Source organism: Hippoglossus stenolepis, chromosome 10, assembly GCF_022539355.2.
Source record: "Hippoglossus stenolepis isolate QCI-W04-F060 chromosome 10, HSTE1.2, whole genome shotgun sequence".
Classification (NCBI taxonomy): Eukaryota; Metazoa; Chordata; class Actinopteri; order Pleuronectiformes; family Pleuronectidae; genus Hippoglossus; species Hippoglossus stenolepis.
Genome location: NC_061492.1, coordinates 23,222,313 through 23,249,091, shown reverse-complemented (window position 1 = coordinate 23,249,091; position 26,779 = coordinate 23,222,313). Strand labels below are relative to the sequence as shown.

At 39.7% G+C, this 26,779-nt stretch overlaps 3 protein-coding genes across 4 annotated transcripts in view; 1 reads left to right on the top strand and 2 right to left on the bottom strand.

The window, feature by feature from the left end:
• LOC118116015 (histone H1) overlaps nucleotides 1–26,779 on the bottom strand; it is a 311,666-nt gene that overhangs the window by 96,484 nt on the left and 188,403 nt on the right. The window lies entirely within an intron of this gene.
• The window catches only part of LOC118116027 (histone H1-like), a 444,527-nt gene that overhangs the window by 247,189 nt on the left and 170,559 nt on the right, over nucleotides 1–26,779 (top strand). The window lies entirely within an intron of this gene.
• On the bottom strand, nucleotides 1,341–25,252 carry apoba (apolipoprotein Ba). Its single transcript, XM_035167288.2, has 29 exons — nucleotides 25,138–25,252; nucleotides 24,327–24,368; nucleotides 23,548–23,660; nucleotides 23,308–23,453; nucleotides 20,160–20,307; nucleotides 19,741–19,893; nucleotides 19,218–19,342; nucleotides 18,956–19,032; nucleotides 18,410–18,866; nucleotides 18,047–18,191; nucleotides 17,774–17,920; nucleotides 17,347–17,558; nucleotides 16,677–16,884; nucleotides 16,403–16,573; nucleotides 16,018–16,221; nucleotides 14,984–15,157; nucleotides 14,668–14,873; nucleotides 14,396–14,578; nucleotides 14,047–14,177; nucleotides 13,531–13,741; nucleotides 13,174–13,346; nucleotides 12,907–13,082; nucleotides 12,126–12,247; nucleotides 11,664–12,037; nucleotides 3,788–11,362; nucleotides 3,585–3,696; nucleotides 3,159–3,191; nucleotides 2,863–3,049; nucleotides 1,341–2,740 (listed from the first exon to the last, which is right to left on the bottom strand). The coding sequence occupies exons 1-29, from the start codon at nucleotides 25,193–25,195 to the stop codon at nucleotides 1,598–1,600; spliced, it is 13,206 nt and encodes a 4,401-aa protein (XP_035023179.2). The 5' UTR covers nucleotides 25,196–25,252; the 3' UTR covers nucleotides 1,341–1,597.

Here is a 26,779-nt window from a genome sequence, read left to right as displayed (position 1 = left end):
GAAAGAAAGAAAGAAAGAAAGAAAGAAAGAAAGAAAGAAAGAAATATGTAATCTAAAAACATTTTGTAAGACAGAAGGAACTAAATCTACTGGTCTAAGTCTGAGGTAAAGAAGACATACTTGAATTGTAAGATCACAAAGACAAGGGAAGATACTAATTAGAATGTTTTCTTGTCAAAATAAATATGATGTGTTATTCTGCAAGAAAAAACTGAATTAACTGTCTTGTCAGGATCTCTTCGCAACTTATATATTAATAAATAGACAAACTCATAATATTCAATGTTCTAATATTAATACATGGCATGGAATCTGTTTGAACAAAAAATTATATTCTATGTAAAAACATTTGTGAATACTTTTTGAAAATGTTTCTATTAAAATATCGTTAATAAATATGCAAACAACTGATGTCAAATGATAATGGGTGTGTCCTGTTTGGGCCATGTGGCTGCATGATTTAGAATCACTGGGTCACAAGAGTAGGAGACTATTGAAAAACGTCTATATTTATGAATAAAAGATCTGTAATGGAAAATTCCACTGATCAATGTCTTAATACTGTGATGAATGTCTTACTGCTGTTTTGACTGTTTTCTGTGCACTTAGCGGATGCAACCTCAAAGTTCCTGCCCTTACTTGGTAATTTCACCTCCTATTGACCTGCATCTGTGCAACTGGGTGCTGGGGTTGATTCCTCTTTCTGTAGCAAGTGATGCCAGACAGCAGACGTTTCCTGTCTGTTTTCTGTTTTGTTTCCTGTTTATCACATTGTATAAAAACCTTCCTTTTTAACTACTTGTGGTTGCACTCTGAGCCATGTTGCTGTCTGTGTAACCCTCTGCAGAGCTAATAATTAAAACTCAAAGAAAACTCCGTTCTGAGAAACTCTTTATTTCACATCTCGAGATAAATTTCCAGTACAGATCTTTAATGAATAAAGTAGAAGGTCATCTGACTCTTATATTGCAGCATGAGCAAGTAGCCATTCCACAAGTTTGTCTTTAGTCTCAGCATCAGGTTAAGTATGAGCAGTGTAAGAGATGACTAGACATCAGTGACCAACTTTAATAAGTACATTATTACACTGATTTGTGTGTATGTGTGTGTATGTGTGTGTGTACTGGGGTGGTGTTTTTTATCTGAAGCATTTTGTGTTACAGTTTGTTTGTATGAAAGGTGCTATATAAATAAAGTTTGATTAATTGATTGATTGCTTGACTTGAACTTGAACATTTACTTTGAATGAATGATGTGGAAATTTCATATAGTTGGTTAAATGTTTCACTACTGTCTTTAAGACAAATGCCTTTGCTACTTACAGAAATATTGAGTCACTGTGAGAAATGCAAACATTTGTTTTTATTATTGTTTAATTGACCACCATCATCAAACAATATCTTTCAATACATGCTAAACATTAATTGGGCATAACTGTATAAATTGTCAAGTTGAAAGCAATATCACTTGAGAATAACTTGTGTATATTTCATAGGAACTAAAATTCCTTTAAACTAATATTTATTGGCAATGTACAAAAAGTAAATTTTTTTACACAGACATAAATGTGGTTAGCCTTGATGAAGAAATCCATGATTCACTGACTGGATCGCATTGGCCAGTTGTTGAAAGACTTCCAACGGAAGGGTAAGGGAATTTCAATTTCAGTCTTTTTACTGGTCACTCTAATGTATGGTGCTGTGCTCTGTGATGCCCTTCTCATTAGGTCTACACCCTCATTAAGTCCTCCAAAGAGATGTGACTGCAAAATAGAGATAAACTCCTTGGTATTGTTATTTGCACTTTCCATATTTAAAGCATTATAAGCCTCTTGAATCTTTTGTTTGGTAAGGTCTTTGTAGTCACCCATCTGTCTCTTTGCCTTCTCCATGTGGTGTTTTGAAGATTTCAGAACCTCTCCATAGACCGCATCAACTTGAGAAGCAATTTCAAACTTGTCTTCTTTCAGGTAGGTAATGAAATTCATAGTTTTTTCAACAATCACTTGAAATAGGCTAGTAACTGTTTCATGAAGCAAACTGAACCCCCTACGCAGTGACTCTCTTAGCTGATCATATGCAGATCTGGTAGTAAACTCCAGTTTTTCTATGATCTCCTTTCCATTGACAATAACCTTGGTTCCAGGTATGGTGAACTCAATCCCCCTGATGAATCTAGAAACCTTCTCCATGAGGTGGGCAAACCTTTCGATTGCCCTGTCAGTGGCTCTTGATACAGACCGATGAGCGTGATCAAACATGTCTAATGTCGAGAACTTCTCTTCAGATCCAGGCACTGTAAACTTTGTGGCGTTCAACAACTCTTTGACTTCAATTAGCAAGGCCATTATATGTCTATCAACGCGTTTCAACACTTGTTTAGCCTCGTGAGGTAGTTTGTCTAAAACAACCTTCACATTTATTGACTCCCCAAGGTGTTGGACTGAACTCTGCAGTGAGTTAAGAGACATAGGGACCTCATTATAGGCTCTCTCAATGGCATTGGAAACTGTGTTTTTTAGCTTCATGCTGCCTCGGTTGAGGTCAAAGCCAAAGTGGGAAGTGTGATACTTGTTAATGAATTTGAGTACAGCATTGTTCATAGCAGGAATCCTGTCCTTGGTCCCCTCAATAGCATCGTGGAGGAAATCCAGATTCCATGACATCTGTAAGATTAACTTCTGAGAATTTCTCAATGTGGCTTTGGCAGTGAAAACATCAGTATCCTTCTCAGGAGTAGACTGAAGTTGAAGGGGAAAATGAGAAGAATTGCAATTAAAGGTTGCACAGCATATACCATGATCCATCTGTAAATTTAAAACAATTTTGTTTTTTGACAACAATATGCAAATTAAAGATTTACCAGGTAGCGACTGAACAGTTTTCCATGCAGTTGTGATGGAGACTTTCGCTGAAATTGCAATCCAAGGAAGCCAGATGATGAAGAAGACATGGATGCAGTGATGCCATCTTTGCTGGAAGCAAAGCGGAAGCTCACATCACTAAATGTTCGGCTGGTGATGTCCACATTAAGAGTATGACGATACTCCCTGTAAAACAGGAAAAGGGTTAAGGGAGTATTTCCTAGAGTGCATTTATTTCACACAAACACTTATGAGAAGTGCTGAAATATGCAGAAAAAGAAAAAAAAATTCTTACATTGAATCAGGCAGAGGGGTTTGGCGTTTCATTCTGAAACAAAAAACAGCTATATTTATAATACAATTAATCAAGATTTATCTTGTTCAACCAAGGGCAGCAGCATTACATATAAGTTCATAACACCAACCAGACTGCTTCAGTATGTCATGGTAGCCTTTTTGAGATTGGATATCTAAAAATTCTGGTAAAGAAACATGAAGTAACTAAATGGAAATTGGTTCTTAGAATACTGTCTTATACTATATCTCTTTGGAATTTGAGTTGTATGAAAGCCAAGATTTAGCTTTAAAAAAAAACTATTACTTCATTTATTCCACCTATCTTCTCATTTTTACTGTTACAGAGATTAAGTGGTGAAAATATGTCTAGATTTCAAAATCAATTCTACACCCAAGAAGCAGAAAATATACTGTATACACTTACCTCAGGTTGTGTGCCAAAACATGTTGCCAGTTAACATTTACATCATTGTGGATTAAGTTCCCTTTCCCATTTACATCGATTCCTCCATTATCAAATCCAAGGTTTGCAGTGGCTAAGGAGACATCCAGAAAATACGATCTATTTATATTTTGCAATATCGTAATTCAGACAAAATGTTCGAATAGAGTGTGATCTAGTCTTACCAGAAAAGTCATATTCCAAGAAGATCATTGTAGAAGTGCATAAGGAAGTCAGTGAAGTTGCAAGGCTAGAGTCCTTTTTCTCAAGATTGGCAGTTGTTGATACATTATAGACAGGGGAGGAAATCTTCAGAGTGGCACTAAGAGCCCCAAAAGCTGGGATAAACACACTTGCTGGCAAATGTAGGGCAATTTCAGGAATTTCAATTCTTTGCTCTGGAATTGTAATTGTTGGAAGTTCAAAGTTTGAAATCTGGCGTGTAACCTCATCGAGACTGATGGTATGCTCTCCAAAGCTAAAAGATTTTGGCAGTGTGAAAGATGAGACTGTGATTTCATATTTTGGCATCTTGAATGAAAGGAATGACATTTTCCCTTGTAGATACTCAATATTAATATCGTAACTGGGCACTGACATTATTGGCAAACCAGGAAGCATGATTTCAAAGGCTGGGGTGGTAATTTCCTTTGGAATGTTCAGGTTCTTTGGATCAATTGTAAATGGTTCCACGTGTAAATTGGTGAATGGCAAATCAAAGGGTGGAATTGAGATCACAGGTGGAAGACTTAGATGATCAGGAACATCAGAGGTTTCAAATCGCATATCTATGTTCTTAATGGAGTGTGAAATTTGTTCTCCCCAAGCTGGTAAAGGAATGCGAATTTCAGGAATGCTAAAAGTGATTCCATTTTCAAATAGTTTAAATGGTATTGCATACTCCTGGCCTTCCGGGGACTTTGTATACACAAAGCCATACGATATGTTAAGGAATTGTAAGCTGTCCATAGTTGTGACCTTGTCAAGTTGTAGCACATCCCAGAGGGTCCTCTGATAAACAGGTAGCTTAACTGCCTTCAAGAAAGCTAGGTGGCCTTCCACTGATTCAGTCAAATCCATGCGTACCTGAGATTCATCGTTCGACATGAATAAATCACAAGCATGGGTAAGAGATGTCAGTTGTTCCTTACCACTCCAGGCAAGGGACTGCTTCTCTGAGCTGATGGCCAGGTTGATGCTCTGAATCAGTCCAACATCACCCAAACTACTTGGCTGACTTGAATCAATGTTAAACATAGCCTTGAGGTTTGTTAAAGGAACAAATTCTAATTCTCCTTTGACAATGTGCCGTCCATTTGTGTTGAAAGATGCTGATTTAACATTGTTATTGCACATGTAATCCATTGTTGCAAACATTCCCTGGGAGGAAACCTCAAGTGCAAAGTTCTTGTTCAAGTCGAACTGGAAGATGTTATTGTTTGAGCTTCGTTTTTGCTTCTCTTGTTTGTTAATGTTTGAGTTTAAGGTTGTCCGGACAGTTGAACGCAGGCGGTTGGCATTAAGGTAGAAACTGGCCTCATTCTCTAGGTCTCCAGCAAAATTACAACTTCCCATTGTTGTTATGTCGGACTTCCCTTGGGTAGACATCTCCAGTGAAACATAGGAAGAAAGTGCCTCCAGTGCCCAGTTTATATCAAGGTTTCCTTTGCCTACGGATTCAAGCAGTGGAATGTTAAACATGTATTTGAGTTTTTTCTTGGAGGCAACAGTTGGCTTGCTATTGGTATTTCCGATGAGTTCTTGGCTGACTTCTAAATTGAGGAAGGGTAGATTGATTTTTGCATTGTTAGCTAAAGAAGCTTCCATGCTCCTTTTTGTTAAACTAACGGCACATTCATGGTTTGCTTCCACATTGTTGTGCTCAATGGATATAGTGCTAGCAAGTTTTATTCCTCTCTTCATTGTCAAACTGGTTGTGCCATCAATTTTTCCATTTAAAACATCAAACACAGATGTTGAGGAAGCACCAAATCGAGCAACAATGTCTGCCTGGTTGTAAAGGCCAGCATTAGCACTCAGGGTAATCACTGTGGATTTGAAGGAGAAATCACAAGTTATGTTACCCATGGCTGGAATCACAATGTTGTTCTGAATGGCTGGTAGTGTCAATGTGGGCAGCTTTATTTCACTTAGAGTTTCTGGAATATGGATGACAGGTATCTCCAAAGATGGTAGCACAAGGGTATAAGATGGTACAGAGAAACCCAGTGCTGGAAGTTTGAAGCTTGGTGTACTGACCTCTTTAGGAACAAAGTAGCTAAAAGCCGGCATCTCAGCACTGAATGCAGAAACGTCAATATTTAGTATCGGTATTTTGTATCCAGGAAAAGTGAAGATTCTTGGAGGCAGGCTAGAAGTGTCAATTTTGTGTTTGATATACTGTGACTTTGCCCGATTGTATGAATCTTTTAGAAGCACAATTACTTTGTCTCTCGATTGTTCAAATTGGGCCTGAATGATGTTAGCGTTATCACTGATGACATTGTAGATTGGTTCAAGGTGTAATTCAATGGTGTGCAAATCGGGATTCTTGTGGTAATGAAGCCTCAGGCTCATATCGAATGACTGTTGAGGAGTGGTAAGCAAGGTTTTGAATCCAGCCTGTTCCCACAGAGATAGATGTCTGACCTCAGGGGTTTTAATTTCAAGATAAGGGACCACTATTTCTGGGATAGAGAGAGGAACAGTCAGAAAGTCCAGATTAGCCTCTGCAGTAGCTGATGAGTAAAAGAAGATGTCTACATCATTGTTTTCTGCTGTGAAGTTGTGATTGTACTTGTACTGGTTGAATCTTGCCAGGGCAAACCAACAAGAACGCTGCTTGTCAGCATTTACTATGACTCCATAGTCATGCTGGAGATCCACTTTACCAGTGAGTTTTAAGGGGAGGGACATTCTTGAGTTTACTTTATTCTTAATATCAAGCACAATCTCAAATGGATGTGCCAAAAAGTCCAACGAGTTGGACATGGATCCAATCAGACTCCCAGTGAATTCTGCATCATGAGAGGCAGTCAGTGCAACTCTCAAGTCACCAATATGTGTCTGTCCATTTAAAACCATAACACTTTTCTTGACAGATGGGACTTCAGTTTCACATCGTGCTTCAACAGTGATATGGCTTAAGATTACTGATTCAGCAGTCAGCGATTGCTTTGATTTCAAAGCCTTACAGTCTGTTTCTCCAGCAAACATTAACTTGGCAGTGCTGAAATTGATGTTTAAATCTATATTGCTTGTGTGTGTGCCTTCATCAGAGTAGTCTTTAATGGACCACTTGCCATTACCAGAAGATTCTCCAGTCACAGTAATTCTGTCAGATTCTATTGCAGCAGAAATATTCTGTTTCAGTGATGCCTGACTTGAAGTTTCAACTGATGGGATCTCCGCATTGTGGTTGTACGTTGTGTCTATGGCTGCATAGATTCCACTCTTCAAAGTAAGTGACATATTGTTGACCAAGTCTGCTGTGTACATTTGGGTTGTGACCTTGGTATTAGTCTTGGCAAACGCCTCAGCAGAAGTGCCTGTAAGTGTTAAGGATCCCTCATGATCAATGGAGAAGGCCATGTGTGTAGCTTTAACTGTTTCTGTGAATAGCAGCTTCTTCATTCTGGGAGCACCCAACTGAGCAGTGGCTTCGAAGTTATATTCAAGGGGCTCAATTGGCGATTTTGCATGAGAGATAATAGTGGCTGTAAACTGTGGGTTTTTTGGTGTGGACGTCGAGTTTTCAATCTTTCCTGTGGTTACAAGAGTATACTGTGGGGAATTCACTCTAAATTCTCCATGGAGTTTACCGAAAATTGGGATACATATGTCACTGGGAACCTCCGGCAATTTGATCTCTGGAATTGTTAGCATTGTGATTTCAAAATCCTTTACATTTAATTTGGGGATGACGATGGCTGGAAATTTTATTTCTGAAAGAGTTATTTCTGAGAATGATAGATCTGGTAGGTCATATAGGTAGAGACATTTTAGGTCACCAAATATTTCCTCAGGGTCAGGCATTTGGATTTCAAATTCTCTGATGTCATCTATGATTGCAACAATCTTTGCTTTGATTTCGTTGAAGTCTATGGTAAAGGCAGGGATTGTGTAGGAGTTCAGAATAGTAAACTCAGGGACTGATATTTGAGCCGGGATGTTAATCTCCTGCAGTTTGTTCAGATTGATGATAAATGACGGAATGACAAGGTCAGTGAGAGGTAAAGTAAAGGTGCCAACTTCAATCTCTGCTCTTTTCAGTGCATCCAAAACTCTATCTACAGTTTGCTTTATCTGGGAAATTACCTTATTGTCATTTACCACTTGTCTTATCTTCTCTATCAGCTGGTTAAATTGCACAGTAATGAAGGCAACCATATTGCTGTAGGATTCACTGGCTCTTTGGATGTGAATGTACATTTCATCTCTGACATCCATATCAAGGATTCTTTGTCTAATGTCTTCAAGGATATCCTGCACTTTCATCTTCATGTCATTGTAAAATGTAGTGTCGATCACATTTTTTAGTTTCTTTACAGCTTCTGCAATCTTTGTGTCTTTGAGTTTATCCAAATATGTGAAGAAGGAGCTTTGTATCTCTTTAAAGAAATCCCTAATGGCCTCGATTTTTTGAACTATCTCATATGTTTTTATTTGCTCGTTGATATAGTTTGTTAGGTCAGCAATTTTATTGTTGATCTCATCTACAAATGCACTGTGATCAAATTCCTTCATTGACTTTAGCATTGATGATATTTGTTCATTAAGGGCATCAATGTTTTTCTTAAAGTCAGTTGCTCTAAGCTGGCTCGTCACACTGTGAAGGAATTGCATAGTTTTATCATAAACAAATTCAAAGTTGATAGATTTCAAAGCATGTGCTACAGCCTGAACAGTCTCTTCAATTTTGAACTCCTTGACAAGAATCACCATATGATCCATTAATTCTTTAAGTTTACTGTCAAGATTGTATTTTAAAAGTAGATCCCTAATGTAGGCATACACAGCATTGAGTTTGTTGGTGATTTCATATTCATCAATCCAGTTGACGATAACATCATTCATAGATTCAATCACTTTTGCTATTTCCGAAGAGGGGATTTTATATGATAGCTCCTCAAAATACACGGCCAAATTGATTGAGAGAAGGTAGTCATTTACATCTTGGAAAAACATGTTGATGTCAAACTTCTCAATTGCCTGTTTTAGTTCAGACAGTTTATCTTTTAATATTTCTACTATTCTATATTTAGAATCAAGCTTCTGCAGCCATGCAGCACTGGTTTCTGTGAGCTTCTGTAAATTAATCTGTCGGATAATGTCCTCAATGGCATGAAGTGTTTTGATAAGCGATGACTTGATTTCATACTTCTCATCAAAGGCTTGAAGCTGATTTCCAATCTTTGAGAGAACATTGGTTATCTTGGCAGAAAGATGTCCTTCCTTGAGATAGTTTTTTACTGTAAGGATGAGCTCTCTAATTTTAGTGGCACTGTCCATCACTGTGTTTTCCAAGTTCTTTTTCAAATTGTTCATCACAAGCTCCAAGTCATCAATTGTTATTGCAAATTCCGTGATAAAAAAATCTAGTTTTGCTTTTACTTGATTCACTTTGTTCTCTAATTCAATCTTTTTTATGAAGTCACTCACTTGCATTGGTAGTACATCTAACTTGGCTCTAAAGTCAGTCACTAGCTGATTAATATTTAAATTGTTGATGAAATGTTGAAGAGATTCTAACGCTTGTACAAGTGTGTTCTTGAGTCTCTCAAAAGCAGCAGGAATGTTCTCAATGAACGGGATATCAATGATATGACAGTCACTGTTCTTGTCATACTTGAGGAAACCAGCCACATTGAACTCTTCTGCTTCTGGTTGTGATCTCTGGTCTTTGCTCAGTTTGCTGAAAATGTCTGTTAATATTGCTCCTGAAAACTCAAAACCAATATTCTCAGGATTATTGTAAGTAGTGATGTCTTGGTTGTATGCATGGTTGTTCAGTTTAGATTTTACTTTCCAGGTCATATATTGGTTATTCGGTGCCAAGAGGCCATCAAATTTGTTGTCTAAATTAGTGGAAGACTCTCCGCTTGGAAGGAAATGTGTGCTTGACACCCGGCTGTCATGTGAGTATGCAAGAGCCAAGGGCTCAGCTTTCACTAACAACTTGCTGTATAGTTGTCCGGTGTGCTCTGCATATAGATTAATTTCTCCATCACTATTGACCAGAGCATCAATAGTGACACTGAAAGGCACTACCATGGTGCGAATGGTGCTGTCCAAACGTAGTGGCTTTGAATTTATTCTTGCTTCACATTTTGACTTTGAGGAAAGTCCAGCAAACTCAAGTTCACAGTTGTGACTTAGCTGGGCATCCATTATATCTCCAGACATGCTGGATTTCATTGTACCAACCATATCTTCATAGGTCAGTTCATAGGAATGTTTAATGTTGTGTTCTTCTCTATATGCTCCCATTATAGTGCCACTGAGATCCAACTTAATTGGCTCAAGCTTCATGTGGCCTTCATTTTTCAAACTGACATCATAAAATCTGAGGTCATTTGTCATATCAACTGATGCAACAAATGGCTTCATATCAAGATTGGTATCTTGCTTGTAGTAAACATCTTCACAGATGATGTTGTTAGTCTTTGAGGTAAGAGCTAGGGTCCACAGAGTGAGAGTCAGTGTTTGGCTATTTTCTGTTTTCATCTGCTTCAATGTTCCCATGGTATTGCTCGCAAAATTCAGAGCTCGATGGTTGAGTACAATATCCATGTTGTTTCTTGTGGCTGCATCATATGCATTGCCCTTGAGTATGCCATGCAAAGAGGCCTCCACACCTGTGACTTTACCCTCGATATTCAGTTCTCCGCGGCTCTCCTCAGCCATTGCTTTGGTCCAGGAGGACAGGGAGGCACCATTGTTGTCTATGGCACCATTGAAAATATTCTCTATGGTCACAGGGCTACATTGAATGCCGTTAGTTCCACTTGTGGTCAGACCATTTCTTCCAAACATAACAGAAGCTTTGTGCAATCCACGACCTGTGGCAAATGTGAGGGAACCTTCAGAGTTCACCTCAAGTCCATTCAAATCCACGGATCCTGTTATAAGTGAGTATGCCCTATTTGTTTCATCATCTGCCTGTGACTCAATTCGGAGGATGGCCAAGTGATCAGACACACCAAGTTCAATTTTGTTACCGACAGATTTTTCCATGACTGTGGCAATAGCATTGCATTTTAGGGTTAGTTGTGCATCCTTATACTTGAGCTCTGCTACATGCTTGAGGGTGTCCTTCTGGGCATTGGTTTTAGACACAATATTTAACTCAGAGTTTGCATAGACTCCATGGATTCTGTTGTGAATTTGTATGAATGGCGAGTCAAAAAGCAGGGTGGACTCTCCTCTTCCCTCTCTATCTTTTGGACGCAGATTGTAGCTGTTTGTGTAGGAGGAGTTTGTGTAGAATGAACCTATTCTAAGCAATCCATCCAGGGTGCCATCTCCTGAGACTTCATCTGAATCTAGAGTGGAAGTTGACTGGGCAGAGTAATAGAGAGAGGCCTGCAAGCCCACTGGACTAGAGGCTTCCATCTTATAGTTAGCTTTCGCCTTCAATTTGTCTGTAATCCTTAAGGTTTCTAAGACACTGAAGCTTGTGTCAATGAGGCTATGGCTGAAGGAAGTATTTAGAAGATACTTGAGATAGTCATTAGCTCTTCCAGACGTCATCCCAGTTCCTTGACACAAACAAAAATTAATTATATTACTATCATTATCTGTAACTACACAGGAAAAGATCTAGAATATGCTCTGAACAGATGGTTTCTGTTATGTTAAGCATTAGTTCATGCACATTTTAACACATCTTGCAGGAACCCCTGCAATGTGCGTCAGATGGATATCCAGATAGAACAAACTAAATTTCATGAAAACTACACAAAGACATCTTAGTCTTAACCATTTCTATGTGAATACAGCAAAATCCTACAGCAACATTTTTTTTATTATGAATAATCTACATTTTTTGAAGGTTCTTACCTTCAAGCTTGTATGCCAATAAGTTGATAGGTGATTGAGCCATGGCCTTGCACTGTACTATGTAGCTGGGGAAATCAACAGTGTTGTTGCCCCCAGAGATGGAGCCTTCCCATTGGTAGAAATTGCTGTTGATCTTGGTGGATGCTTCAGCCAGACCAAGAAGGGGTACAGTGAAATCCAAAGAAGCTGGTATAGTAAATGTTGGTAATGGATAGGTTTTGGCGGGGATATGTAGGCCTATCTCTTCTAAATCTATGAGGGGAATAGACAAAGTGGTTGGAATGTTAAGTTCCTCTGACTTTTTGCCTCCAAGTGGAAGAGAAAGCGAGATGGCCAGCTTATCCTTGTTGAACTGGTAACGGAACAAGCTGTCACTGTTAAGGTGAAAAAAAAGAAATGGGGGTTAAGGCCATATTTATTTGAAAGCAATTATTTTTTTCAAACTCTAGATTAAATACTTACGAGTGTAGAAACAGTTTCTCAGGCACAGCAGGCAAGGTGAGATCTGAGATGCTTCTTTTACTTCGTAGGTTTGCATCGTAAGGATTGTGTGCTGTTAATTTGTCCAGCCATATGTTACCTGCCTTCAGAGTGACATGAAGATCAATTAAATCTCCCTTTAAACAAAAAGTACAATGCTTCTGTAAAGCACTCAAATTACACATAGTGACAGAGAGAGAGAGAGAATCATGATGATTCTTTGTCGAATAGCTTTATACTCGCCAATCAATATGGATTTGGATTGGATAGGATCTCTACATTTTCCAAAACTTGGACTCATTACCAGTAAGTTATGGCCATTCAAATTCGATGCGTTACTTTTGCAACACCTGAACGCAGAATCGCAGTTTTTGTAAATTTACTGAGTTTGCATGTGCATCTTTCATCTCAGTCTGGTAGCAACTGCCCAATGTTTTAAATATGGCGATTTATGTCACAGACCTTTTTCCTGGATAAAGCTTTGTACCTAACTTCCTAACTCCACCAATTTTACAGGGGAGATGCATGTTCTCAATATGTCACTGAATCAGAATTGATAGGGGCCAAGACCACACATTTGCAATGATGACTGGGTGGAGTTAAAAAGAAGCAAGCTAACCAATCTAACCCAATGCTACATTCACTGGAACTTGTATAAAACACAAATCTCTAACTTAATTGTCGATAATCAGGTTACTGAGTGGTACTGTAGGTGTCAGGGTTTCAGGAAGAACAATATAGTGTCAAATGTCAAAGCACCTACCTCAATTCCTTTGTTGACTATGTGACGAAGTTTCATATCAGACTTTGCCACTTTCTGGTCCAGGACATCATCAATGAGCTGCTGCAGCTGCTCATGATAATTTGTTAAATCTGGGATCAATTTGTGAATCTCTGAATTCGCGTTGGATTTCAGCTCAACTTCAAACCTGTCATCATCTGTAAAGAAAAAGTCAAAACGCATGCAAACACTTAATAGAATGACTATTCTTAATCTGAGTTATTTCTTGAAGATCCGGCTGTAAGTTACCATATCTGAGTAAAGCTCTCTGTTGGTAGGATGTCTCAGGGAGGGTGATGATTGTCTCTAAGTCCATGAGCACATCCTCATCCCTCTTTAGGGTTGCAGTGACAGACGCATCTGTCTTCAGAGAGGGGATGACCATCTGGAGTTGCAGCATGGCATCCTTCATCATGTCAAGCCTAAATTTTAGTAAAGGACATGTATGTTGATAAGACACAACTCAATTAGTTAATTGTTTGCATTTCCTGGGATGTTTCTCATCCACTTATTCCCTGTCAAAAGGGTCATGAAACCAGGCAGTGCAGCTGACAGGCTAGCAATGTCTATCAGGAAAAAGGATGTTTTTAGAACTACAGTACAAACCTTGTACGTCCAACAAGAGTCAGTTGTGGGATGTTCCTGTTTGTGATGTCAATGGTTATACCTCGCATCTTCTTATCCTTAGCATTACTGTCAGTTACCACCAGCTTGATGCCTGCTTCCACATCATAGTTAGGAATGACGACCTGAGAGGTGAAAATGTTCTTATTGCGGTTGTATTTCAGAGTTGCGGTGGCTTCTGTTGAATCATCACCTAGAAACAGCAGATATTAAACTTATTAGTGTTCATCTTCAGAAACAGTGATCAACTGGAGCCTAAGCTTATTGTGTACATTTATGAATTCTTAACGATTAAAGTTCATGTCTGTGCAAACTTGGGACAGTCAGGCAAAATCCAGGGTTATGTTCAATTGCATTTTTTATACCCATTGTTTTTTTTAATCACAACTGCATATGTTAGCCATGGTGTGATTAGAGTAAAGTAAAGACTATGATTACTAGCTGGCCAACACACATGTACATGCAAACAAACATACACGTATTTTATCATGAATGTACCTTCTGCCTTCACGGTTAGCTTCAGAGTGTCCACTTTGTGATGACCCTTTTTACCCTCTCTGAGTGTTTCACCAGTGATGGTGGCCGTGTACTCTGAAATTTCTCCTGTGGGCTGGATTTCCACTGCAAACCTGTGTGAAATTAAATGTTTCAATAAATCTGGCACTCTGGAAAAACCCTGTTGATTCAATAAAGGAGGACTCCATTAGGAACATATAAATATCAAACAATTACAGAGGTACACTATTTATGTATTAGCTACCCAAATATAAAATACAACAATCAGAAATCTTAGATCAGAAAATCACCACCAACTGATGTTCATGTCATATTTTATAATGTAGCTTACATGGTTTCTCCAGTCAGGGGGAAATATGGGGCCTTGTCCATGGAAGCAGCATTAGAGTAACGCATTATTTTGCAGAATTTCAAACCACTGAATAGGAGCTGGCAGTCAGTTGAGTCTGTCCTGTCCTCCACCAGTGATGGCACTATTATTGTTTGACCGGAGGAGACTGACAGCAACTTGTTGCTGTATTTCAACAAGAAAAAGGACAGTTATGAATACTGAGAGAAAACGGTTAAATGGCTTTTGTATCATTTGACACAGGTGGCACTGACCTAATACGAAGCAACTGAATGTTTGACTTAGGAGCAGGTATGGACAGTCTCATCTGGTTTCTGTTCACAATGACCTCAGCATTGATGGAACTCTCATGGTACATATTAGTGTGCATCTCAATCCCAGCCTCCACATAGTCTGGAATGTGCACACCCATTTGTGTGATAAATTCTAGCCCAAGTGATGGCATGAAGGACAATCCAGTCTGCAAGGAGAAGAATACAACATAATAGCTGTAAACAATGACCCAGTTTCATTTAGATAAAATTATAATTCTATTTTTCCATGTAGGCTACAATGTAGAGCCTAACTTACCTTCCCGCTACGACCCGAGTGAACCAGACCTCCTTTGGCACCAGGTGCAAACACACCAGCCAGTGAGAACTTCAGAGGGAAGCCAGAGGCAGTAGGTAGAGAGAAAGCGTTCTCCATGAAGATATAGTGGGCAAAGACTTCATTGTCAGTGCTGGAAACCAACGATGAAAGGAACTGTTGGAAAGAAAACAAATAGTTGCTATGAATACATCACTTTCAGTTGAGTATTTCACCATAAGTACTGACATCATTGAAGTGCTCAATCAAATATGTAAATGACTGAGAATAAGGCAAAAAAGAAAACTATTCCATGTAAAAGGTTGCTGTGAGACATAATTAACATTATAACTGTGATTTTTGGATATAAATATATCCTTCATCACACTGCCTAGCATTGTTATGATGATCACATTAGCATGTTGACGTTAGCATCCAGCTGAAAGTACTACTATGCCTACATATAGCACCACAGATCTGCTAGCATGGCTACCAACTCTTTGGCTCAGACCTGGTATCAACGTCTGTCTGAGGTGATTCAAATCACAAGTAGACAGCTCTATTGTTGAATCAAATCACTACATAAATTGAACTGAAAATACTTTCAAACTCAATGTTTCACAAATCTATTTGTGGCCACTGCTATAATATTAATATTAGCCCCCCCACAAATGAGACATTATTATTATTTCAGTGTAGACCTGGGAAATGAGATCCAATCACAAGTGGTCACTCCAGACGCATGTGGAGATGCATTCTAATGACAGGTGTGAATTGTTGTACTGCGACCTGTACATTGTGATCGGATCACTACAGGTTGATGTTGATACAAGATCTGGGCAAGGCCTTAGTTCACAACATTGAGCCGTCAACCTTGTGAACTCTTGTTTTTAGTCATATAGCCAAGGGAACAACATTTTTAGGTTTATGTTGATAAACAATTGGCCTTGATACTTTTTATGAATTCACTAATTTCTTCTGGACAAAAAAGACAGTTTAAAGAGACAAAGTTCATGTCAGCAAACAACAGATCTAACCTTGGCTGGTAGAACCCTGAAGAAAACCTGGTAGTACATGTTTAGAGTTTCAACCATCTTTCCCATTTCACTGGACTTCAAGTATCCTATCTCATTTCCCAGAAGCCGGAGATAGGTGATGGCCTCCGGTGCTTGAGAGAAACGGACGTCATCCATGAGCTTCTGGAGGCTGTTTGTGATATCTTTCAGAAGATCCTGTGGGACCTAAAGACATCTATGTTTTAGCTTGTATCCATGCAAAAGCAATGAAGCTGCCACACCGGTCAGACATTACTTCATAACAGCTTTCATGTTCAGTAGTAAATGTTCAAGTTGAGACAATGTTTTATTCATGTTGTAGCATAGAAAAGCACAATATGTAAGGTCTGTTCAAAAATCATCTCACCTGTCTTTTCATTCTATTTCTGTCTGGGGCGATTCTGTCCAAAATAGGTCTGAGCACCTGGGCTTTGTCCTCGGCCCAGTACATGACTTTGGAGATGGAGTCAGGGAAGAAACCCTTCTCTCCAAAAAGAGCATCAATTGTTGGTTCAAATCCTGTTCCCTCAACACCAACCTTGATGGGGTGGATTGTGAATAGAATAGATTGTTTGAAAAATCTTTGCAAAGCTCATGTGAATGATTCCACTACATATAACAATGTGTTCTTGAAAACATACCTCAAAGATGTCATAGTTGTAGTCAAAAACCCTAAGTGTGGTTTCCAGCATCACCTCCTTCGGTAAAGTGTCCCTGCTATCGAAGATGATGTTGGTGTGTGCTGAGCCCAGGCGGGAGTCTATTTTGTAGTTGTGTGACATGCCATCAAAAACCTTGTTTAGAGGTGATGGATGGTCTGTCAAGGCCAACTCAATGTATTCCCTGTGTCTTTTGGAAGGAGCATAAAGAGGACTTCAGATGGCTCAGGGCAAAACAGCAATAATACTATTTTCTTTCTCAAATCAAAAACTCCTTGGAAGCAGGATCATTTTCCATTTTCACCTTTGTTTTTTACATATTAGACTTCAGTTTAAATCCCTAAAAGTAAAGGGAAATATTGTACAAAGGATATTATCTTCATATCTGTAATAACTGACATTTGGCCGTTGGATTGTAGCAGAAACCGACATTGCTAACACATGATCAACTTTAAGTTGCTATGGGATGTCATCAGAAACACTGCAATATTAGGTTTCACTTGTCGTACTGAGCAATTTCTATTATTTTACCATACACGTAAGCATGAAGCATGCCAAGAATCCATGGATAACCTCTTTATGTGGACTGTAAACTACTTATTTATTGTACATGTTCATTGTAATATTATATTGCTGTTGGCTGATTACTCACTGATACATCTGTGGCTCATCAGAGTTGCGGATGTTGTTCAGGTGAGAGACCAGGAAGCTCTTGAGCTGCTCGTCATTCACGTTCTCCAAATTGTGCACAATGTCTTTAATAAGGGCTTGATGTGGGCTCTTCATCAAAATCAGGTAAGCTGCAATACGTTTTTCAACGGAGCTCTGCGTGTCCTGATAAACCTCCATGACAATGCTCCTGACCTGTAGTTGACCAAATGATAAATGACTGAATGTTTGTGCAGTAGTGTTCACAATATTCCATTTTCCGTTATTAACAATTATATTATATTTATTATCATGTCATGTCTTTGGTGCTCTTTACTGCTGTTATCTTTATGTTAATTTGTTCAAATGTCAAACAGCACATGGTGTGTTCATCATCACACTTCCATGCATGTACTAGAAATGTGTGTTACCTCATCATTCATGTCCATCAACCTTAAGGCCTGTATAGCTGCCTTTTGGTTAGATAAAGGAATGTCTGTTTTCTTAGCACATCGCAAAATGGAGGAAATCAAGCTTGGGCTGACAGCTTGCATGGCTTCACCCATGACACCAACGACCTAGAGAAGAAGAAGAAAAAAACCATCTTGGATACTGGGATCTTGAACCAAATTCCACTGACAAGAGTTGACTCACCAGTGAAGACAACACGACTGTATGTGAGATGCTTGCGTGATCATCATTACCTTCAGTACAAGGAAGGACATCTCATCAGGGTCAGTGGGAAATTCAGGGTTATCATCAATGGTTTCTCCTGAGCAGTCATTTAAGAGTGTCTCCATGAACTTTGACACATCTGTGACCACTGGAGTAACCTCTCCTTTATGGAACCTATGGACAAGTAAAAAAACAAGTGACAGCTAATTTTAATTTCCATTCATTCTCAATGCTGATTGGCTTTCACAACATTGGGTCACAAACATTTTAAAGGGTTTACAGGTTTAAATATCTCAACTTTAGGGAGAGAGGTGAATGGTAAGACATTGCAACATTGCTTTGCATGGAGTTAAGCTTTGTTGAACTTTGACCCACAACATCCATTTACTTACTTCTTGACTGTGTTGGCCAGAGCATACATGATTGCCTTGCTCTGTTTATAGTGAGCCATGCTGAGCATATCTCTGACACGTGCTGCATCAGGGCTAGCCTGTAGACTCAGCCCATAGACTAGAGCATCCACCTCTAGTGACACCCCATCAATAGTCCTGATGGCCTGGAGGATGGCACTGGTGCACTCCGGAGTCCCACACTGGAGCAGAGCCTGCCAGGTAAGCCAGCCTGATATATCTAGCATTTCAGTGACTGTCTGGCTCAGGGTCTCATTCCTCAGGACACGCAGGCTGGACACCAGCTTATGGAATAGACTGGGCCTCTTCTCACCCAGGTCTGTGCCTGCTAAATCCACAAGGTCCCGAAGTGTGCTCAGAGCAGTGTCCTTCGTCTGGACTGGAGCTTTATCATCAGGGTCTTCAAAGTGGAGAGGCTTGCTCTGGCTAGGGTTCACATCTGTGTACACACATAGTTATGTTTTCAATCCAGAATGTGGACTAAACATATACAATCAGGCTGCAGACATGCTTCAAATGATAGCTCACCAAATACTCTGTTGTTGATCCTCTTGGAGCTTTGAAAGGTGACATCCTGGCTCACCACAGATGATATCCCATTGTCCCTGCAAAGCAGATTAGAAGGTAATGCAAAGTGTATATTGATAAACACACACACACACACACACACACACACACACACACACACACACACACACACACACACACACACACACACACACACACACACACACACACACACACACACACACACACACACACACAAACATGCATTCAAATGATGACTTACTCATAGGAGAAGGGCAGGTAGATGTGTTTTTCTGTGCATGTGGCTTTCAAGACGTGCTTTCCCCTGTTATCAAACTGGTAGTCACAGTCTTGAGTGCTTGTAATTAGCTTTGACATGGGACGATGCTGGGAACAAAAATTAACAATGAGTGTTCATAGTAATGTATACTTTCAATTTGCAGGAATAATTAGACCATTTCATTTCATTTTTGGCAACCTACTGGATCGATCCCAATTTTTTGTAAATCATTTTAAATACAAGTGGTTGTATTGGACAATGGTCATAAAAAAAAAAATGTTGATACATCCCATTGAAATAAAAATAATAATAAAATAGGAATATAATATTATTATACTAGATAAAATACTATCAATAGAAAGATGCGGAATACAAACTGCAACTTAAAGTGGCAAAATTTTACAATTCAAGAGTCTGATGGTCAAATATTTACATCTGGAATATGGGTCTCAAAACAATAAATATTGAATAAGGATCAACAGGCAGGTGTCATTGTTTCTCTCACCAGTTTTTGCAGCAGGGCCAAGGGGCTGTTGGCTAGTTCCCTGCTGTAGAACTGGTCACACTGAGACAGATCTCTGGACAGTTTCACATCTGTGGGGATATCCTTCCTGCCATTCACCAGGTTATCCGTTAGACAAAGGCCATGCACTGTGCTCTGAAAAAACAAACAAAACAGGGACTTAGCTCATAAATATTAAAAGTATAATACATGCAGGTGTAAGTGTACAGTATTTATTGGCAGGTTGTCGTTTACCATAATTTGGCCTCTGCCATGTTATTTTCCTGTGTATTACCTCCTTTGATTTCTCATATGAATGCTGTATTGATAGCTGTATGCAACAACCCATGTTCATGTGCACACCCTCCTGCTGTAGTTGTGCCTTTTCTTTAATCCTATTTGGGTTGTGTGAGGATACTAACCATGATGCTGCGCTGTCCATCCTCCACAACGGGCACCATGAGTGCAGAGACAATTCCTCTCTTAATGTTGAGGATGTTGACCTGCTCGTCTGTCTTGGGGTAAAGCTGGACAGTGGTGACGTCCTCTACAGTGAACTTCAGAGGGTTCCTGAATGAAGAAAAGACAAACCACAATGTTACATTTTACAGTAAACATGGCCAGCAATTCAACTCAGGAAAGTCTTACACTCTTTTTGTTCTAGTCACTTCAAATATGTTTTGGTAATCTGACAGTGTCCCGTTCCTGAACAGCATGGTGCCAAAGAATGACTGTAAAATAATTATAATATCTCAATGTACATACCAAATGATGTATTAGGAATACATAAAAGATTCTTTATGTATACTGTATCTTAATTCAGAGTCAGGTATTAAAGGGGATCTTTCAAGCCTTACTCTGAGTTTTTAGTAAAAATATTATTCAGTTTCTAGCGAGTATAATCATTGCATATTTAAATAACTGGAAAACACTTTATTTTCTACACTTAACCCTCGTGTTGTTCCTGGGTCGGATTGACCCAGAGTGTGTGTGTGTGTGTGTGTGTGTGTGTGTGTGTGTGTGTGTGAGTGCATGCGTGTGATCATACGCAAGCCCTGGCCGGTCAGGGTTAGGGTTAGGGTGACCCACGGATTGTCATTATCCAATTCTCCTGGGGTAATTGAGACCAATGGATTGTCATTCTCGATTGTCATGGGAGGGGTCATTTAGACCCCCAGAGAGGGCGCTGTGGTGCTCTGTGGGGTCATTTAGACCCACACCTGATTCCAATTGAAATCAAGGGGGGTACATTAGACCCACATATAAGTCTCAGTGTGCCACTCTCTCACGGACCATGGCACGATGTCATGTCAGGAGTGTTTCACCAGAGAACAGGTTCTCCAACAGCTATTCTCCCAGCAACCATCCTCTGAACCCGAAGAGGACGCGAAAGAGCCAGACCGAGAAGCGGACGGACAAGGAGATGGAGAAGCAGACCGAAAAGCAGACCGAGAAGAAGACAGAGAGGACAGAGACGACGGCGACGGCGATGAAGACGAAGACGAAGACGAAGACGAAGACGATGACGAAGATGAACGGTGACTACGAAGACGACGACGGTGACGAAGACTACGACCCAGTGGGTGATGCTTCTGCAGATTCTTCATCCTTGGAAGAAGAAGAAGAAGGAGGACAAGACCACGGCGACACCACCACCACCACCGGACTCGTGGAAAGAGAGACCTTCCCGTCAAGAAACAGGGAAATAACATGGTCCTCGAGGGCGTACGGCCGAGAGGAGGGCCACTGCTCCTCCTCCTCCTCTTCCTCCTCCTCTGCTGCGGCTCAAAGCGGGGTCCCCCGGGGCCCCACGATCCACGCGACGTCCCGCACCGGTGACCTAGCCTCGACGTTCTGCCTGTTCATCACACCGACGGTAGAGAACATCATCCTGGAGATGACGAATCGGGAGGGTTGTCGAAAATACGGCGACGAATGGAAAGGGATGGACGAGACCGACCTGCGCGCCTACGTGGGGCTGCTGATCTTAGCGGGCGTGTACAGGTCCCGGGGCGAGGCCGCCGCCGCCAGCCTGTGGGACGCCGAGAGCGTCCCACAGGCCTAAAACTCTTCCACACGTACTCCAGACTGCTACGCTTCGACGACCGCGAGACGAGACGCTCGACCCGAGTGTCCGGCCTCCTCCATAGCCCTAGCAGCAGCCCCGCTCGGGGCGAGTAAGAGGAAGAGGTGTCAGATATGCCCCAGGAAAAAGGACTGTAAAACTCACACCATGTGCCGCGGGTGTAACAAATACATCTGCAAGGGCTGCTCACTTGTCTATTGCCCTGCGTGTGCGTCCTAATATGGGGTGGGCTATGTGAGGGGGCCAACAGCCGAAGCAGGGACAACACAAGGGTTATACTAAATGCATTTTGAAGTTGGTGGGAAATTGTCAAGACACAGAGGGAAACATATATTTGATATTGATATAATTATTCACCAATAGTGTAGTGTAAAGACTCAGATATTTCACTTTAAATTAAAAAAATGGCTTGGAGAACATCAAAAAGCATTGATCAACCCTTTAAAATGGCTTTTGGGACAATGACATTTGGGGAAAACCATTATAAGTTTTGAACAAATGATTGACATGCAATCACATTTTAAGATGCAGATTCATTCATCTTGCAACATTTTAATTCATTAGGAGTTCTGTATGGAAGCCCATTTCCGCCACTGTGATGAAGAAAATAAAAATCCTGTATCTCATAATTATGACTTAGTATCTCAAAATTATGACTCACTATCTCATTATTATGACTTACTATCTCATTATTATGAGATAGTGACTGTGGGCGGGGTGTAACAGATTAGGGAAGCCGTGGTTGAGAGGCTGCTGTCAAGACAACCGCCTGTCTCGCAGAAGGTATTGAGGATGATCATTTTTCGTTCATTGTCTGTGATGTGCCGCTGCATAATTATAACCAGGCTCAGGATCAGAACAGACGCCATAAGGTCGATCGTCGTATGTGTCGGAGTCTTTTCTGCCTCACTTCCCCTCTGACCTCGCTTACACTTTAACAATACACCACACTGATCACAGTTATGACACGACAGGCGTTACTTTGTGTTTGTTGGTTCATGGGATGTTTAACACCGTGTGCAGCATTCCCACAAAGAGGACGACAGTCACATCAGGGTTAGACGTCCGAGTCATGATCCGTCATCATCGATTAATAACTAAAAAATACCTGTGATTATCAGTTTGTGTGAAGAGGGACAGAGACGAGCATACACACACACACACACAAACGCAGACAGACCCTGCAGTCAGTATCTCATAATTATGAGATACTAAGTCATAATTATTTTCATCTAATAATAAATCTGATAAAAATTATAGCAAGGCAGTTTGTTCCAAGACTTGGAGGCACGATATTAAAATGCCTTAATTTTCAATTATTTCAATTATAACTTTGTAAATGATAATGCAATCTACCCTGTCAGGCTGAGATACAACATATACAAATTTGCTCTTCTTCTCTTTTTCTTTTTTCATCTCATCACAAAGGAGATGTCACAATAGTGCATGTGCATTAGACCACGTGATGAATGGCTTGCACTAACTTTTCCATTGCAGCCTTGAAGGCCTCCGAGCCAGGGGCCTGCCTGTAGAATGGCTGACCCTGGGCATCCGTGACAGACACCTCACTGAGAGCACAGTCCCTGGTGTGCATGATGAATCTGCATGCTTGGGGGACTTCGATCTCGACCTAAAGATATGTGACAGCAGACACGGGGTCAGCAGAGAGACAGAGAGGCACCTCAGATAAGAACTTTCTTTTGGGACACATAACAGTCACGTACCTGACAAGAGACTTTGGGGCCGTTCCTCAGGTTGGCAGTGCCCACTACACCATTTCTGCTCTCTGTGGTGTACTGGTACACATATTTCTTGTAGGCCTTGAATCTGGATGCCACTGCAGTAAGATGATTGTATCACATAGTTATACTGACTCTCTGAATGTGTGTCTTTTGTACAATCCTCTAAGTGCTGATCAACAAATTTCAAGCTAACAGTGGCTTTAAAAGGGAGATCATTGTCCCTATATCAAACCTATAGTGATTACTTTGTTCTGCATTAGACATTTACAGTCAAAGTTCCAAATCATCACCAGGGAGGAAAACCTTTGGACCCAGCAACAGCAGTGAATGACGTAACTGATGCTCTCAACATTTAAAACCTGTTATTGTACTGAATAACAAACAGCACGAAGCAAGAGTTCATCAGTGCCTGCTGCTATCTCCGGAAAACAGGTCATGTGTTTATTAGTTTAGCACTGCAGGTCAGTGTGTCTGTTAGGAACATCATATCACCCACCCCCTCTATCTACCCTATGCACATACACACTCAGCTCACAGAGGTACAAAGAGCATCGAGCCCCTTCTAGGAATTGACATAGTCCAGTGTGTTCGGAAATTTAAATAATTCAAATTAATTTAGGGGGTTGTATTGCTTAAAAAAATCTATATAACCCTAACCCTTTTTATAAACCAAAATAGTACAAAAGTCTAATGAAAACAACTCAATTACGATGTTTAATTTAGATTTTGAGTTAAGTTTTGTTTAAATGACATCTACTTACATAGACATGTTGAAGTTTGTTCATTGATGTCACTGCCTTCCTCTGGAAAACAAAGAGTAAAAGATTGTGTGAATACTAAACATTATGTCACTAAAAACTGTTGATTACAACTCACTAAGAAATTGTACAATTGGCTTGAAAAGGCGTGGGCAAAAACACACACACACACACACACACACACATACACACAATAACTATCTTTAAAAAAAAGATAGTTCTTGATTACATAGTATTAATTAATTAACAGAGAATAGAATAAAATACAGAGTACAAAATAAAAATGCATGTTAAGTTTAACTGTATCAAATATGTCAAATAAATATAAGAGAACTGGGTGGGTTATTTTCACGATTATTTCCTCGTTTTTTAAAGAGATGGGTACTTCCGTACTTTTATAACACATTCGTTTTTTTTCTGCAATTGAACTGCAAAGGGTAAGCTATTTGATGAACTCAAATACTGTTTCTACACATATTTACACACCATGTATGCTTATTTCACCGTGGAATTTATGTATTCATTTAATCATTTAAAACTCAATTTAAAAAATAAGCCCAACATATTTTAATTACCTCAATGCCTGCTGTAAATTCCTCTGCCACATTTTGACTTTTTGTAGGGAGGTATAATGGAAAGCCTTGCACCATCAGATAAAATCTGAATCATAAGTATGTTGGCTGGGAACTATATATATATATATATGAATGTGTAACCTGTGTGTTACAAAAAAATTACAAAAATATAAACATGCTAGCAAGATTTAGCACAAGTCCTAATCCAATATGTTGAATCAAAATAGATAACTACTTACGAGCCAATGTGTAGCTGCTCAACAGCAGTAACAGGCACAGCTTCCTATAACCCATCATGGGCTATAATAAAGAGTTTGCTCTGTGTTCTTTAACTCTTCTGTCTTGACTAATACAGCAACACTTCTACCCCAATCATTTATAAAGCCCCTCCCTGTACCTCCAGGCCTGCTGAAGTATATAGACACAAATCCTGGGAGGACATCCCAAAGTACAAACTCTAATCAAAAGGCAGAGACAGTAATAATCAATATCACAAAAAAAGTATCACAGGTTTGTTTATGTTCGTATTAGGTTAAGACCACATAGTACATGATAAATAAGAAATAAGTCAACATTATTGCAATTTGTATAACTTGCACATCATAAGCAGGGCTCGGTCACGTGCTATACAGATACTGGGATGCTTCTGTGTACTTTTCGTTGTACATTACAGAAAGTGATTGTGATTCCAATGTAAACAAGGGCGGTCTCAACCAAAATACACAGGACTGAAAATTGTTTAAACAAATCCAAATCAAGGCTAGTTGGACTGCCTGCAAAAAGATAGTTAATTTGCATTATGTTTTGCCTCTTTAATTCAAGAACCTCTTCATGCATAGTTAATATCAATGACTGAGAAATGCATGTTCTTAATATTGTCTTTGAAAGCAACTATTTTTTGACTGACAGGTTTTGTGTGAGAAGTCCTTGCTCAATTTCCTAAAAGGTTTAATTACATGGACAACATCCCAGAACTGAGTTAGCATGACATAGCCCGGCTTTCCTTTTTTTAAATCTTCCTGACCAGGGCTGACTCTCAACAGAGTGACATTTATGTTTGAATCAATCCATGCACACTTTGAGACAAAGGCAACTTGAATAATAGGTCATGTGTATTATATCAGTACACTTACAACTCAAGTATTCCCTGTATCAGTTCAATCACCAGACAGCTCTTTTCACAGGTCAGAGTTCACCTTTGTTCACCTTTGACCAAGCTGATGTGTTCAGACAGCCAATAGAAAAACTGCTGCACCGTGTTCCAAATTGGAAGAGTTACTCATTTGTACTCTTTATGCAGTGAAATGGTCCCTGTCTGTGTTTCACTATTATGTATTTGGATTAATATTACTGCCTCATTAAAGTTCGTAATGTTTAACAATCAGAAAAGTCAGTGGTGCACATGTCCACATATGCTCTGAAATATTTATATAGTAATGAGTCGAGCTGAAGTTAGTGTGTGAGCTAACAGTTTGTTTTAATTTGCAGAACATGAAGAGACGTCTGATCAGAGGTGAGCTGCTACATGAACTGTGATGAATAACAGCTCCTGGACTGTTCGCATCTTTCCTCCATCACCATCATTACAGTCAAACTACTCACTGTTAAACACTTTAAATGTACAAGCAGCTTGTGTTCCTACAGTCTTTGGACTTTACTCTTACAGTAAACAGACGACTGCATCAAGTGTTGTAAAATGTATATAAAATACTATTTCACTATTGTGCTTTCTCAATTTGAATATTTCTCCCCTAAATTATACTCACTGAATATTAAACACAAGAGATTAATCTTCCTATAGGGAAGATCATGTTTACCTTGATCCACAACTGTGTTTAGTTTTTTGTTGGATTATAAATTAATTAATGTAGTTTATTGTGC